The sequence below is a fragment of the Pseudorasbora parva genome, chromosome 15 (genome assembly GCF_024679245.1).
Source record: "Pseudorasbora parva isolate DD20220531a chromosome 15, ASM2467924v1, whole genome shotgun sequence".
NCBI classification, from domain to species: Eukaryota; Metazoa; Chordata; class Actinopteri; order Cypriniformes; family Gobionidae; genus Pseudorasbora; species Pseudorasbora parva.
The window spans coordinates 12,407,328-12,425,149 of NC_090186.1; the positions used below are offsets into that span (position 1 = coordinate 12,407,328).

The window sequence follows — 17,822 nt, forward strand, 5'->3', positions numbered from 1 at the left end:
GTTCTACGGTGATACAAGTCAATACGCTGAAATACACTTACCATTCGCTTTAACCCTAATGGTCAATCTTCCAAGAGATGTATATGATGCTATTACAAAAATAAAACAAGATGATGACACAAAACTACTACGTGTCTGACACTAACACATTTTGTTATTGTAACACATTTTTAAAATGCTTTTAGCTTGTTTATTTTGAACAGAGCATTTAGCTTGCTAGAAGGCATTTAAAAAAGCTACAACGTTGGGTCCTAAGTGGACACTATTTCACAGGGGGACAGGATTTCTTATCACACCGGTCAAGATAACTCGTAGTACCCGGATGAGCGGTGTGTTCACTTTGGCGGTTGTTATCTGGGAATAACATACCGCTGGAATGTGTGATTGACCAATCAGAATCAAGTATTCCACAGAGCTGTGTAATAATTAGTAATAATAATAATTTCAAAATAATATCATCAGGTTAAAATGAAATATTCTAATTTATTTAATTATAACCAAAAATATATATATTATTATATTATATACAATGATAAATTCAATTGACCAAATTGTGCAGGCCTATAAACTAATCCAGCAAATCTAGAGCTTTTAAAAAAAAAATAACATTAAATTACAAAATCCGATTTTCCCCCCTGAAAAATCATAATCATCATCATCAGGCTCATGTGCCCTTGAACACTTTATTTTATGGTCATTTAATTTAAAATAAATGCATTTTACTGGTCACCAGTCCTACATTCAGGGTTCTCAAAACATTTCAACCAGTTAGTTCTAGATTATTCCATATTTTACAGCGGATTATGTCAAAAATAAGTTTTCAAAACTATCAATTTCCATGATTTTTCCATGACTGGAAATTACAATTATAAAATTATCTGGTTTTTTTTCCAGGTTTTCCATTACTGTGGGAACACGCAAATTATCTACCTAGAAGTTATTTAACTAGAACAAATCTACTAATAACCTACTCATAAAATCTACTAACACAACTTTCACAAAATGCTGACACAAAGGTCAAGCAAAGACATTTTTGACATTTTATTTAATTTCAGCTAAATTTTGCTGTAAATGTGTGTAATCTCAGTGCCTGTTCACATGCTCTCAATTAAAGCGCTAAATGAATTGGGCGTGAATGGAGGGGTCATGCCTTCTTTCTCCTTAAACGGCCTCGCTCTCGTGTCGTTCCAGGGCGGGAGGCAGTGTGGCGCCACAAGGACCCTCAAAGTGATATCTGTTGGTGAGAAACACATCTCGAATAAACCGAACGCAGGTGTTCAATTTGTTTTATGAAATCTATGGTTCAGTGTTTGCTCAAATGTGACAGTAAAAGATGTGTCCGTGCGCATGTGATCGCTGGAGTGGCTATGCCTTTTTCCTCTTAAATGGAGGCATCTCTATGTCTATTTGTATGTCTTACTTAAAACGCTTAGTAGCAGGTGTGCTCTCCATATTGAATTCCGCTACAGGCACTCCTCTACCCGCCACCTGAGGAGCGAACATGGCCGCTGGGTAAACTATGGAGGAGGTGCCCACCTGGAGACAGGAAAACATAGTGACTTAGTGACAATTTTTATTGAAAATAAATGCCTTTCCGATGTGATTTGTAATGAGAAAAGAAAGAAGAGCCATATACGCTTTACTGATTGTGCCACTGAGGATGTTGAATTATATAATAATTCAGGTTTTTTTTTTTTTTATTATTGTTTGGCACAACCAGGCATCCCTAGTGCAAAAAAGCACTTGCCAACAAGGCACGCTATTTGCTCTTAGTGTGAATAGACCCTCCGTTAAAGGTGCACTATGCAATTTTCCGTCTGCTAGATGGCGCCTATTCAAAACAAAGGTGTAGTTTGATGACGGCAAGTTTGAGCGCAGTATCTTGGGACGTGGTCTTCACCTCACAGCCGGTGGAAAATAGGACTCGGGCAGAAATCATGTTCATGGATGAGGTTATTAACATTACTGTAGTATGAAGCAGAGCAGGATCGAGTGTTGTGGAGCTGAGCAAGGGCGCTGAAGCGGTTGTTACGCAAACACGCCTCGCGAGCAGCGAGACTTTTATTATGACGGGACGGGACACAGTCGCCGGCGCCATTTCCGCTTTTCCAGCCATGAGTATGAGGTAATGGAGGTCTGTTTATCATATTAGATACGTTTAAGTGTGTTTAAAATGATGTTATGACATTACTCTGTGCATTCGCTCACCATCTGCTGTTGCACTTGTTCACACTGCTAAGAGAAAAGCACTTCTACCAAATAAAACCAGAAACTGAGGGTAACGCAGATATGATGCAATTGACAGGTGACTCCTTCAGACGCTATGCTGAGACATCCCGGGTCATTGGTTAAAATAGCAATTTTCTCACAATTTACAAATAGTTGGAAACATTTGGGATATTGTAAGAACTCAACTGAACAAAATATATAACACTGGCCTAGTGTTTTTTGGATATTTAACTGTAAAAATACTACATAGTGCACCTTTAAATTAATAACATTAGTTATATTTCATTTATACAGTAAAGGTTGTTATTTTACATTTGAACATTCAATTTCTTTACCTGAACACTGTTAGATTTACCAAAAAACATAAAGCACTGCTTATTTCAACTGTACCTTTCTTCTTTTGTATTTATCTTAATTGTAATCTGTTGATTATTTCCTATGCAGATTCACTCCCCTACATAATCACCCTAATTATTCTAGATTTTTTTTATTATTTTCAAATAGAGCTGTTCAAATCATCTGGTAAAATAGTTTTTATAATCGCAATATATAAATCGCAGAAAATAATATTGCAATGCAAGTTTTTTTCCATTATCGTGCAGCCCTACTACCTTTTTAGGCAGCATTCTAACTAATCACAGCATCTCGCAAACAGAAGTGGGAGATATATACTGTTTAAAACGATTAACCAATGTTAACCAGTATACAATTTAAAAGTATAATTTCTATTTAGGTTGTTCCTGCACTAAAAGTATTAAAAACATAACTTTTACCCAAAATGAAAATATACAAAGCAAGTAAAGTTTGATTTACAAATGACTCATTTGAACTGCATCTTTAAATGATTCATTTTCACTCATGTTACTGAAATAAGTTAACTAAATCGACATATGACTCACTGGATGTTATCTTTTCTTTCAAATTGAGCTATTTTTGCATACTGAAGACACATGAAGCCTAACATAATTTCTGACTATAACTGATCTCCACTAATTGATTGCAGTGAAGTCTAATGTTTGCCCGTTGCTAAGCTAACAACTCAGTGCTTAAAATGCATGTGATATGATGCTAATCTTGGATTTCTTTGAAATAAATTTTTAGAAGGCAAAATAATGTTTAACATTAAACTTCTGCCGTAGTCTTGATGCTCAAAAATGCTTGATGCTCAAAAATGCTTTCTAGGTTTGCAGCTACCCGGCTAGGTTTTATGCATTCATGTTTGATCACTCACCACTAAACAGAGATCACACTTTTCCAGCTCCTGCTCCACAGCGGTTAGAATATCTGAATCTAAAGTCTCTCCGAACCAAACCACATGAGGCCTCAGCAAGCCGTTGCAGCCCTCTCTTTCACACCTAGTACAAACACAAAATGTAAAACTAACATCTTCAAATGTGTAGCTTTAGATATATAAATATCTGCTGCCCACTTTAGGTGAAAAAGTGTTAGTGTTAGTAACCTTGATTAAATGATTTACATAGTGATCTTTAGATCTTTTATTAATTTACCCCTGAAGTCTATTATGTTTGTTGAGGTTTCTTGCACCAAAACAGTCCTAATTTCGTATTACACAACTTTCGTATTCTCTCTCTCTCTCTCTCTCTCTCTCTCTCTCTCTCTCTCTCTCTCTCTCTCTCTCTCTCTCTCTCTCTCTCTCTCTCTCTCTCTCTCTCTCTCTCTCTCTCTCTCTCTCTCTCTCTCTCTCTCTCTCTCTCTCTCTCTCTCTCTCTCTCTCTCTCTCTCTCTCTCTCTCTCTCTCTCTCTCTCTCTCTCTCTCTCTCTCTCTCCCCCCACCCATTTAACAGCCTTACAGTATGTATACAGTAAAGCAAACTAGAGGCAAACTTAAGGCATAATTTCTGCTTTGTAGGCAGGATCATGTGATGTTTTTGGTGGAAGCAGTCTAAGAGTTAATGCAACATGCACTAAACTAATTAACAGATTATTAATTAGTTAGAACAAATTATTAAAAGTTCATCAGTGATGTTTTAACGCTGTTGCTGGGCAACACTGATATTCCCTCCACAGATTTTCTATGGGGTTGAGATCTGGAGACACCAGGACCATTTTTTACTCAAAATCTCACAATACATGGCCCCATCCATTCTTTCCTTTACACGGTTCTTTTTACACGTCCTGTTCCCATTGCAGTAAATCAGCCCCAAAGCATGATGTTTCCAACCCCCTGGCTTCACAGTAGATATGGTGCAACTCAGCATTCTTTCTCCTCCTCTTTTTCCAAAAAGGCCTATTTTGGTTTCATCTGACCATATGACATTCTCCCAATCCTCTTTTGGATCATCCAAACATTCTCTAGAAATCTTCAGACGGGCCCGGACATGTACTGGCTTAAGCAGGGAGACGCGTCTGGCACTGCAGGATTTGTGTCCCTGTCGGCGTAGTGTGTTACTGATGGTAGCCTTTGTTACTTTGGTCCCAGCTCTCTACAGGTCATTCACTAGGCCCCTCGTGTGGTTCTGGCTCTTGTGATCATTTTGACCCCACGGGGTGAGATCTTGCGTACGTCTTCCATTTTCTAATAATTGCTCCCGCAGTTGATTTCTTTACACCAAGCTGCTTACCTATTGCAGATTCAGTCTTCCCATCCTGTTGCAGGTCTACAATTTTGTTTGTGGTGTCCTTTGACTGCTCTTTGGTCTTGACCATGGTGGAGTTAGGAGTCTGACTGTTTGAGGTTGTGGACAGGTGTCTTTTATACTGATAACAATTCAAACATGTGCCATTAATACAGGTAACGAGTGGAGGACAGAGGAGCTTCTTAAAGAAGTTACAGGTCTGTGAGAGCCAGTACAGAAATCTTGCATTTTTAGGTGACCAAATACTTATTTTCCACCATAACTTGCAAATAAAATCTTTAAAAATCAGACAATGTGATTTTCTGGATTTTTTTTTCATTCTATCTCTCATAGTTGAAGTGTACCTATGATGAAAATAACAGGCCTCTCTCATCTTTTTAAGTGGGAGAACTTGAACAATTGGTGGCTGACTAAATACTTTTTTGTCCCACTGTAATTTCAGCCTACAACCAGCAGCTAAATGAAATGGCAAGACCATCGTATCACAAAATTAAAATTCAAATACAATTCTTTATCGATTAACTTAGAGTTAGTTAAAGGGGGGGTGAAACATTCAGTTTCAGTCAATCTCATGTCAATCTTGAGTACCTATAGAGTAGTATTGCATCCTTCATATCTCCAAAAAGTCTTTAGTTTTATCATATTTATAAAAGAAATATGGGCTGTACCGAGTCTTTCTGGAAAAAACCGAGCGCCTGGAGGCGTATCGTGTGGGCGGAGCTAAAGAATGACGAGCGCGCAAAGCGGTGACGTCCTCAAGCGTGGAGAAACCCATGGCTATCCATCTCAGCTAATAGATATATGATCCAAAATCATTCGGAGGCTGAAATAAATTGAACAGGAGAAACAGCAACAGCAGGACGTCCGTCTCTGTGGTATGTACCGTATTTAGTGGCCTGTCAACATTTGTGTGTCTTTAATCGCAGTTTATGAGGACATGATTCGGTTTATGGACTATTGTATGTGACTAAACCTTAGCAGTAGCAAGCAAAACGGTTTTGCACGTCAGACTAGTGTAACGTTATACATAGAACAACAATGGAGTCCGTTAGCGCATTTGAATGACGAAGCACGCTATCGTGTCGTTTACTGATGTTTACTCATGCGACGATAGCCAGCAGACATTTAGACATTTGAAGCAGTTTTACTCACCGGCTGCTTCCAAAGCAGGACCGGACCTTTATCGCTGGGACCGCTCCGTCAAAAACACACTTCTTTGGTATGATTTGGTGAAGTCCTGACAGCAGTCACTGTAGAGATCCACTTTGTGATGCGACTGAAGCGATGTTGTGAAGCTTCCCTTCATTTCTGCGTTCAAATCGGTTCAAATGCAGCGCTGCCTTCCCGGAATGCTGTGCTGAAGCGTTGAAGTCACGTGATGTCACCCATAGGAATAAAATGGAGCGCGGCACGGACTATAACGACGACTAGATCTGCACCTGAGCGAGTGTTTATGGGCGTGCATTTCCTCTCTCTTGCTCTAGTCACACGCGCGCACCCTTCCGGGAGAAGAGCCCGTACGGCCCATACAAGGACCTTCCGCTCTATTAACGTCAAGCCGACCCATATTCAGAAAAAACTCTCCGAAACTTGTGAGAAACCAGAAGGAGTATTTTTGACACAGAAATACTCCATCAAACGTCCAACATTAGTTTTTGAAACTTTGTCTATGTTTAGGATGGGAATCCAAGTCTTTAACAGTGTAAAAAGCTCAGTATGCATGAAACAGCATTTCACCCCCCCCCCCTTTAAGGCGGAATCACGCTGAATGAAACAACAGTTGAGAGACCATTTAAAGGCATTTGCAGGTGTTTTGAGTTTATTCTCTGATTAGAGTGTGGCAGGTGTCTTCAATATTGAACCTTTTCACAATATGCACATTTTCTGAGATACTGAATTTGGGATATTCCTTAGTTATCAGTTATAATCATCAAAATTAAAAGAAATAAACATTTGAAATATATCAGTCTGTGTAATGAATGGATATAATATACAAGTTTCACTTTTTAAATAGAATTAGTGAAATAAACAAAGTTTTTGAAGACATTCTAATTATATGACCAGCACCTGTATATCTAGTCCAACCTTTAGTTTAAACTGATAGTCATTTGTTTTTGCAGTTTCCCCTATCAAATCCAGTCATGCGGCAGTCTCCTTAGCATGTTTGCACGGAAAAGTGACATCAGTGCATACCCACTAAACTTTCTAAGCTAGCTTTTTAATGCTAGTCTCTTTGATATTGCCTACCCTACCTTTAACAACAAACACTCACAAACCTGGGTAGGTGCTCAACTGGTATTCTGGCATCCTTGGCATTGGGGTCAGGCTCTCTGAGGATTGAAAATAGAAAGACAATAATAAGCATATAAAGAGAGTGCAGTCTCTTGTGGTTTAAATATTTGATTAAAGAATGGTGTGTTTGCATGAGCTTTTACCCTTTCCCCTCCAGAGCAGGACAGATTGGACTCTCGTGGTTGGCTTTGACTTCTCCACAGCTCATGCAGCGTGTTTTAAATAGACTACCTAGAGAGAGTTAGACAAAAGACAGAGAGAGTTCGGTTGAAGAGAAGGATTGATTGTATGGAAAGAAAGATGGGATAGGGACCCACCAAATAGATGACCAATCGTTTTCCGTTCTGTTAAACAGATTTAAGCCAATAATAAATGTACTATAACAGTGCCATGATCTAGTCCTGGTTTAAGTAGCGGTTGTCTCACCGTGGATCTCATAGACGTGTTTGGAACCAGCACGATGGTGCAGTTCATCGATGTTCTGAGTGATGATCACAACAGAGCGCCCCTGCTGGCTGAGACGGGACTCACACTCCGCTATAGCCAGGTGTGCTGGGTTCGGCATCTTACTGCGCATTACCTGCATGTGATATGTTAATGGAATGTAAACAAACGCTAACTTTTATATCATGATAATTATTAGCTATTTAATTGCAGCTTCAGTGTGTAAATGTCGTTATTTAATGACTTGTCATGTTGAAAGTATTACACAAAAAAGTGACTGTATTATAATATAATCAATTAATTAATGTGTATTAATATTTAACCTTACACACAAAAAAAAGTTGGAAAACTGATGATGTTCACTGGTATTGGTACCTAAAACAGAGTTTTGGTGTGGTGTACACTACTAATACCGAAACAAATTGCAAAACTCAGTTTAGAGACCATGATTTTCCTTCTAACACAACTGCTTGCTAAAATTCATAAAAAAATATTATTGTTCATCATAGTTCAAATTCAAGTTTCACCCACAGTCAGGTGATTGACACTATTGGTGCGAGACGCACTCGCAGTCGCAATCATGTCAGTTTATGATTTGTCTCTAACTGATCGCATGGTTTTCGGTTAAAATGTCAAAATGATCGCATATCATTTGAAAACATTTACAAATTATTGCAATATCCTTATTATTATTATTTTGTCAGCTTTATCACGGGATTATGATGAATAGGTCTATTCATGTTTTAACCAAGAGGGAAATACGAGACCCGGGTGTCCTATGAGACACAGTGCTCTTCTGTAAGTTGTACTGTAGCCTATCATATAGCCTACCTTCTGACATTCATATTTCGTTCTGTAACTGGAAAAGAAGTGAATATCGGCTCGTGTAGCCTACATGATCCGCATGATGAGGCGCTCAGTCACGCTTTAGTAAAGAGCGCGACATCTACTATTTGAATTTTGATACAAATTTAACAGGAAGTGGTGTTATGACAAAATCAGTTTATTAATATCTTAGTCATGCCCCCATCTTTCTGCAGAATGCTTACTGTTTACTTTAAGTGTAAAAAAAGGAGTCTTTGATTCATCTTTTGAAAGCATGAAATGAATGAAAAGGCTATATGTATTATTTATTTTCTTTTACAGGTAAATTATTATTATTTATGTAATCAGGGAGTGTTTTTTTTTAAATGTCGCAATAGCACTTTGTTCCTACATGAACTGACTACCTCTTTGCACTTCAATAAAAAAAAAAGAATTTGTGGTATTTGGCATATTTGTTTTTGCTGTAGTTTTTAGGGGGTTATTTTTCCTGATCCAAGATATCGAGATATATATTGTATATCGAGATATAGCAAAATATATCGAGATATATTTTTTGTTCCATATCGCCCAGCCCTAGCCCAAAGCCCTAAAATGTTTTGTCCAGAAAGTTAATATCATTTAATTTTGATAATATTTTTAATATTTTTTTTGTGTGTGGAGATGTTGTATTATTTTTATTTTATTTACATTTAAATTAATAGATTTCACCAATAAATAATAAATAAATAGTCATTTAAGCACATTATATTGTTATGCCACTCTTTGCACTCAGTCCAGCCCCTGTAATGATAGAAATGTGTTTAGCTCTAGCAAAGTCCTTACGAAATGTTGCCAAATCTGCAAATAGATACACAGTTAGTTCAAAGGCATTAACACAATATCCCCAAAAATCCCATTCTTTCAAATGGAATTCAAAATAACTCACAATTTCATGTATACCGCTTTTAATTTAGGTAAAAATACCTTACATTGTGTGTCTTTGCCGACCTCTTGTGGAAAAATAATAATATAACATGATATTTCATGACTCTTGCCACTAGATGACCCTATAGCTCTATGTGGAGCAAATAAGCTGTTTCGCTGGATCTTGTCATGTCTCAGAATGCATTCAGATACACATGTAGACATTATAAAATAATTTTTGGGTGAAGTTTTAGCATTTTTAGTTTGAATTTTGAGAATTTAGGGGTTTTTCTGTGTATTAAAGCATTCCTCGCAGTCTATTCATTTCTATAGGGGTCAAATTGACCGGTTATTTTTTTGTGTGCATTGGTGGTTCAAGTCAAAAGTCATAGGGTCTTGGACTACTCTAATTTTTTTTTATTATTTATTTACTTTATTTTATACGTTTTGGGTCAAAATGACCCGATGGAAGGACAAGGGTTAAGAATTAACCTAATCCAAATATTTATATTTTACCTCATTATCAAATGGATGAATACTATTTTGAATTGATCACTGTAAGGAAAAAAATTCCATTATGATATAGGTAGCCATTTAGTCAGCAATGTGTCTGACCCACCTCACGCCTGTAATGGTAAAATTCCCATACTAAAGAAGGATCTCGGGAGAAAGCTTCAGGGGTTGCCAAATCCTGAAAGACAACGAGAGTTGAAAGATCAAGAGATGGTCGTTTTAAAGCAATACCAAAAAAAAGGTTACATATTCCACAAATAAATGTATATTATTATTAATGTTAACATGCGTACATGTGTTGTGACTACAGTATGTTTCTGTTTATGTGCCCTGTTAAAGGAAGCCTGTGAGGCGTTATACACAGCAAGAAAGACTTTAAAATCTTCACTGAGAAGTGCGTACCTTAGGCTTATTTTTTGTAAAATAGTAGAGCTTGGTTACTCATTGTACCCGCACTGTTACTGAAGCCTCAGGGACATACACTACAGATTATAATGAATTATTTACATTTTTTGGAAAATGTCTTTTTAGGGCCTTCAAATTTGTGCACTTAGATTAATAAAATATGTTTAATGTATTTAACCTTTTTTCGTACATTGTCTACAGATGCACATTGCAAACCTTTTGTACATGTGTTGTGACTACAGTATGTTTCTGTTTATGTGCCCTGTTAAAGGAAGCCTGTGAGGCGTTATACACAGCAAGAAAGACTTTAAAATCTTCACTGAGAAGTGCGTACCTTAGGCTTATTTTTTGTAAAATAGTAGAGCTTGGTTACTCATTGTACCCGCACTGTTACTGAAGCCTCAGGGACATACACTACAGATTATAATGAATTATTTACATTTTTTGGAAAATGTCTTTTTAGGGCCTTCAAATTTGTGCACTTAGATTAATAAAATATGTTTAATGTATTTAACCTTTTTTCGTACATTGTCTACAGATGCACATTGCAAACCTTTTGTGTGTGTGAGATGCATTTTTGTGCGGTTCAGGTTTTCACAAAAATATATAAATATCTGAAATCCTTGTCCTTGTGGGGACCTTTTTTGATCCTCATCAAACAGCTTATAAATCATACTAAGTGAAGTTTTTTGAAAATGTAAAAATGCAGAAAGCTTTCTGTGATGGGTAGGTTTAGTATCATTATGTCTATGGAAAGTCCCCATAAAACATGGAAACCCAATGTTTCCACCGTTACAACGCCGTTACCATTACTCAGAAAGAAATTTGGTGTTACTATAATTATTAGTAACAGTTAACTATTATGTCTATGGAAAGTCCCCATATTACATGGAAACCCAACGTGTGTGTTACCTGCAGTGATGGGAATAACGGCGTTATAGATAAACTGCGTCACTAACGGAATTCGTTTTTTCAGTAACAAGTATTCATACGAATTACTGTTTCCCCCGTTACAACGCTGTTACCATAACTGAGGAAAAAAAATGTGACGTTACTATAATTGAGCTCACTGAAGCGGTTTTCATCTGAACAGGCCGGACCTGCAAAGTTTGGTGTGTGTGTGTGCGCAGCTGCACATAACTGATGATGATTGGTGGGTGGGAGACAACCACAACTGATGATGATTGGGTTAGGTGGAGTTCACACACATACATACAAACACACAGCGATGGAAAGTCCAACGACTTCAAAGGGAGTTTTCACAAACTGGAAGTATAAGCACTACTTTTCCCTCGTTGAGGTGAAAGGTAAGAATATGTATGTAATGTGCACGTCGGTGGCAAGTAATTCTAAACTAATGAAGCACCTCACATCGTCACATGCCGCCACAAAATAAGAACCCAGGTGAGGTGATAATGTGAGTTTCACTACCAAAGGAGTAGTATAGTACTGACTATATTTACACTACAGTACTGATAATATTTACAATAATGTATTGAATTTAATAAGTGTCTCTCACATTGTCCCACAGCAACATTATAATAGTGATTCATGTACAATGTTTTATAATAATACGTTATTATATTTAGTGTCCAAATCATTCCTTTAACATTTAATATTGGGGGCATCCAAGTTATTTGTCATAATTAAACATTTAATAAATTCAATTTAATTCAACACACGTTGGGTTTCCATGTTATATGGGGACTCTCCATAGACATAATAGTTAACTGTTACTAATAATTATAGTAACACCACATTTTTTTCTGAGTAATGGTAACGGCGTTGTAACGGTGGAAACATTGGGTTTCCATGTTTTATGGGGACTTTCCATAGACAAAATGATACTAAACCTACCCATCACAGAAAGCTTTCTGCATTTTTACATTTTCAAAAAACTTCACTTAGTATGATTTATAAGCTGTTTGATGAGGATCAAAAAAGGTCCCCACAGTAGTTACTTTCCCTGGTAATTAGTTAATTTTATGATGATGTAACTCCGTTACTGAATCAATTACTATTTGTGATAAGTAACTAGTACTAGAAACTATAATTACTTTTTTATAGTAACATGCCCAACACTGCTTACCTGTGCCTGCCATTTCCTCCAGTAGCCCCCCTGCCCTCTAAAGGTTGGTACACCACTCTCTGCACTCACTCCAGCCCCCGTAATGATAGCAATGTGCTTCGCTTTAGCAAAGTCCTTACGAAATGTTGTCAAATCTGCAAATAAATACACAGTTAGATCACAGGCATTAACACAACATCCCTAAAAAATTCCACTTAATAGTGCTAGTGTCCTACTTGAGCTTGGTCTGGCCATCTTTGGAGATGTCCAGTTCAGTCTGACTGCCGCACACAGATGAGAGGACAAACCCCTACACGCCAACTGCCGCACAATCATTGAAGGTTAAATGTCACGCTGCACAGCTAGAAAACCAAAAAAGTATACATATAAAATAACCCAAAATGCAGTGTACTCACCAGTAGACATACAAAGAATCAGAGCATGAGATTGCAGAACTTCCTCTTTCTAGAAGTACTGTAGCTATTCTTTTACTAGAAAAGGAGGCATGTCCTAAAACTAGTTTTACAGGTTGGGACATTCTGGAATGATATCCTTATTCCATTCATATTCTTACAAAGTGAAAAAAAAAAAATGCTATTACGGCCCAAAATAAAAGATTTAATTCAATTTTCAAAATTGATTTAAAGAAATTATGACAGAAACATATAACTATTTAACTACAGTTGCAAGAAAAAGTTTGTGAACCCCTTGCATTTATATTTATGTAATGACATCATCCTTTAGGTAAAGTATTTTTGATTTGAAACAACAAACACCTGTAAGTATTTATTTGATTCTAATTACATAAACCAAAAGATATTACTTTTATGATAATATCAAAATTAACTTACATTTGACACCCCAATGTAAGCTTTTATTTCAAGTCTGCTAGGAACTGTCCTTTATATTCTTGTCAATATGTTAATAATTAATTATAATTTATTTATAATAAAACAAAAAAAAAGAAATATAAAGTTATAATCAATAATACAGTTCCTGAGCTTGATCTGAGCATTTTTATACATCTGATTATATACGTCTTTAACATATACTTTCCATATAATTTGTTTTATAATTTACAGTTAAGTTACAGTTATTACATAACAGTATGCATAAAACTCATAGCTCATGGAAATCATGGAAATGGAAGCCCATTTCCACCACAAAAGAAAACAAATCCTGGTAAATTATAACTATGAGATAAAATCTTAAAATGATGACAACGATATGAGATGAAAAGTAATAATGTAATAAAAAGTCATACTAATGACATAGTTATGAAATTTTGACATATACTAAATCATAATTATGACAACTCAAAAAGGTGACATAAAAAGTCTAAATAATTCTCATAATTGACTTTTTAATCTCATAATTATGACTTAGGAGGTATGTCATTTAATGACACACATCAACAACAATGCAGCAGTAACGTTATGTGTGCAATACTTGCTGATGCTTTGCCACATAAACGTACACACAGCTCTCGTCTGACAGAATGAAAGGAAAGTCTCGACAGTCACCTGCGTATGTTGCGCTGCCTTCTGTCACACAAATTTTGTAGAAGTGGAGCAGAAGGTGAGATCTGTATCTGCTCAGTTTCTGTCATGGGTCAATGAGAGACGGGTGCGCTGCCATCGGCTTTAAGACAAAACTGCACGCACAACACGAACCATACGACAGCAAATTAGCACTATTAGATCACCTTTCAGGGGTTGTGCAGCCTGCAGATCGAGGCGGGGTTGCATGTGGGGGCGGGGTTGCACGTGTCCCCCCGCCCACAACTCGTCTCATTGGTTAGTGCCAAAGTATGACGTCGATTGAGGCGGGGTTGCACCTGGAGCGGGACTGCACGACTCGTCCCGCCCGCAACTCTTCTCATTGGTTAGTGGCGTTCAAGTCTGACGACGTTACGGCAATCAGGAAATGCGGTTAATAACAATGTCCTGAGGCAGTATATGTTCAAGACAGCATGTTTTTAGGAGACATTGATATTCTGAAACACAGTTGTAGGCCTACTAATAAACATATTAGGGATATTATAACAGGTGAAACAGCTACTCATAAAAGTTTATTGTGGAACAGTGTATTTAGAAATATAAACTGGAATAAATCTTGGTGTATTTTTGAAGCATACTGCTTAAATAATAAAGTAAAAGAAGTTACATTTAAATTTTTACATGGTATATATCCAGCTAAAAGTGTGATAGAGAGGTTTAATTTAGATATTGATTATTCATGTGATTTTTGTTCAATAGAAAAATTATATATTATTCATCTATTTTGTTATTGTATATACACAAAGATTTTTTTGGGTGGACGTGGAAAATTTCATTAGAAGGAAAACAAATGTTATATTTAAATTAAATAATTTTGATATATGTATATTATTCCAATGAATGTAATAATAATAATAATAATAATAATAATAATAATAATAATAATTTCACCTTTATTGTTCAACCTTTTATTATTTTGGGAACACAAAAAGAAATGGTCAAGATCCAAGCCACATTTTATTCATTTTCTTCAGGAGACTAAGGACTATTGCACCAGTTTGAATAATATTGTGAATAAAAAAGAAAGAAAGACTTGTAATATTCTTAATTAATATACTTTTTTTAAAATTAATTTATCAAGGTTTGTACACTCTGGCATTTTTTTGTTTCATTGTTCTTTTTTTATTTTATTTTGTTGTATATATGTATTAATATGTTTTATTTGTTGTATATTACATGTTTTTTCTCGCAATAAAAAAAAACATATGTTAATAACAATGTTTATAATTTCTTATACTTATGAAGTACTATCATGTATAAAACAAAACTGTGCATCCGTTAATTACTTATACCTGGTGATAATATAGTATCAAACACAACACATTGTAAATTGGTTAATTTTTGGAAAACGTTTGGAAAACTTTCCTAACAAGGTTAGGTTACTGCTTTTGACTTTTCACATCGCAATGTTACAACCCCAAATCAGAAAAAGTTGGGACAGTATGGAATGTGCAAATAAAAAAGAAGTGATTTCTAAAATTACTTTGACTTGTATTTCATTGCAGACAATATGAACACAAAATAGTTCATGTTTTGTCTGGTCAACTTCATGTCATTTGTAAATATGCATTCTTTCCTGTCATTCAGACTTGCAACACATTTCAAAAAAAGTTGGGACAGTAAAGCATTTACCACTTTGTAATGTTGCCCTTCCTTTTCACAACACTTAAAAGACGTTTAGGGACTGAAGACACCAAGTGATGATGGTCCATCCCAGATGCCTCCGAGCCCAGAGAAGTCGACGGCGCTTCTGGACACTGTTAACATAAGGCTTCCTTTTGGCACAGTACAGTTTTAACTGGCATTTGTGGATGTAACTACGTATTGTGGTACTTGACAAAGGTTTGCCAAAGTAGTCCTGAGCCCATGTAGTGATATCGCTTATAGATGAATGAATATTCTTGATGCAGTGCCGCCTGAGGGATCAGAGATCACGGTTGGTCAGCTTAGGCTTGCGGCCTTGTCCTTTACGCACTGAAATTCCTCCAGATTCCTTGAATCTTGTAATTATGTTATGCACTGTTGAATGTGAAATATCCAAATCTCTTCCTATCTTTCTTTGAGGAACATTGTTTTTAAACATTTCAATAATTTTCTCACGTATTTGTTGGCAAACTGGCGATCCTCAGCCCATCTTTGCTCCTAAAGGATTAGATCTTTCTTGGATGCTGCTTTTGTACCAAATCATAATTTCAATAACCTGTTGACATCACCTGTTTCAAATCACATCATTATTTAACCCTTTTACCTCATTACTAGCCCTAAATTGCTCCTGTCCCAACTTTTTTTGAAATGTGTTGCAGGTCTGAATGACAGGAAAGGATGCATATTTACAAATGACATGAAGTTGACCGGACAAAACATGAAATATTTTGTGTTCATATTGTCTGCAATGAAATACAAGTCAAAGTAATTTTAGAAATCACTTCTTTTTTATTTGCGTTTCCCAAACTGTCCCAACTTTTTCTGATTTGGGGTTGTACAATGCAATAGTTTAAAATTATTTTTGTTAATGTATATTGTTTATAACAATATACATTAACTTAATTACTTATTTGTAAGTTATTTCTATTGTTATTTCCATCTTATTTGGTTAATATAATTGTTTATAACAATATACATTAACTTAATTACTTATTTGTAAGTTATTTCTATTGTTATTTCCATCTTATTTGGTTAATATAATTATATTTTATATATATCTTTTATGGTACACGCATCATTTAAATAAAAGTTTAATATTCTCAGCAAGTCTTAGGATGTTATTAAAATGAATAGATTATGGATTTACTTAATAATTAAATAAAAAAAAAAAATACCAGCATGGTTTGTATAACAACATGCCAAGACAAATAGTTCATTGCACACACACACACACACACACACAGCTTCTCTATAATTCAATTCAAGAAGATTTTGGCATGACAAAAAAATAAATTTTGTATTGCCAAGGCATTGAAACGTGTGTAATGTATGTATTGCGTCTGAACTCAGTGTGTTTCTCTACTGTCCACCACAGTAACCTCAGCTCAGTGTGTGTGTGTGTGTGTGTGTGTGTGTGTGTGTGTGTGTGTGTGTGTATGTAGGCTATGTGTATATATTATATATTATTATTATGATTAATGTTCATATATGTATTTTTAATTATGTTCATAAATTCCTAGCTTTGGCAATATTATATGATTTACATTCATGCCAATAAAACAAATCTGAATCTGATCTATATCTGAAAGATATAGAGAAATAGAGATATTATACATCGTATATAATGTATATGTTCAGTTGTTACATGATTTCTGTTTTACATGTTTTATTTATTGTTATTATTATTTATTTATTTTATCATTAATATTTTATTAAAATGTATTATTTTGCTATATCTAGCCATCTGCACATAGCCTACTATGTATGTCTTTTTATTTTAGTTCTATTATTATTACTAATATCTCTAAATATATTCAGATGTTACAAATCATTTTTCTATTGTTTGAATGCCTTGGCAATACAAAATGTATTTTTTGTCATGCCAATAAAGCTTCTTGAATTGAATTATAGAGAAGGTGTGTGTGTGTGTGTGTGTGTGTGTGTGTGTGTGTGTGTGTGTGTGTGTGTGTGTGTGTGTGTGTGTGTGTGTGTGTGTGTGTGTGTAGTTGTATATACAAATCCCACCTTCTTTATTAGAATTAATTAAACGGTTTTTATATCTCAATAACATTTAACTATTTGTCTTGGCATGTTATTCATATACAAACCATGCTGGTATTTTTACCCTAACCCTTTTCATTATCAAGTAAACCCATAATCTATTCATTTTAATAACATCATAAGACTTGACATTCTTGCTGAGAACATTAAACTTTTATTTATATGTTAATGCATGCGTGTAACCATAAAGAATATACTAAAATAACAATATAAACAACCAAATAAGATATATAACTTACAAATAAGTTATAAATAAATAATATACAGTTTACAAATAATTTA

General features: G+C 35.5%; 1 protein-coding gene across 3 annotated transcripts in view; it reads right to left on the minus strand.

Moving 5' to 3' along the window:
- Positions 1 to 1,028: 1,028 nt before the first annotated feature.
- The window catches only part of sirt5 (sirtuin 5), a 17,665-nt gene continuing 871 nt past the window's right edge, over positions 1,029 to 17,822 (minus strand). Inside the window, exons 2-11 of one of the 3 annotated variants that reach the window (XM_067417135.1) lie at positions 13,800 to 13,930; positions 12,513 to 12,638; positions 12,298 to 12,431; positions 9,910 to 9,981; positions 7,545 to 7,698; positions 7,262 to 7,349; positions 7,103 to 7,156; positions 3,461 to 3,584; positions 1,421 to 1,536; positions 1,029 to 1,234 (exon numbers count right to left, since the gene is read on the minus strand). In XM_067417135.1, the coding sequence (XP_067273236.1) occupies positions 1,162 to 1,234; positions 1,421 to 1,536; positions 3,461 to 3,584; positions 7,103 to 7,156; positions 7,262 to 7,349; positions 7,545 to 7,698; positions 9,910 to 9,981; positions 12,298 to 12,431; positions 12,513 to 12,612 (915 nt within the window). In that variant the 5' untranslated portion in view covers positions 12,613 to 12,638; positions 13,800 to 13,930 and the 3' untranslated portion in view covers positions 1,029 to 1,161. Of the gene's footprint in view, positions 1,235 to 1,420; positions 1,537 to 3,460; positions 3,585 to 7,102; positions 7,157 to 7,261; positions 7,350 to 7,544; positions 7,699 to 9,909; positions 9,982 to 12,297; positions 12,432 to 12,512; positions 12,639 to 12,692; positions 12,712 to 13,799; positions 13,931 to 17,822 lie in introns of those variants that run through there. The other 2 variants (XM_067417138.1, XM_067417137.1) reach the window with 2 other exon arrangements.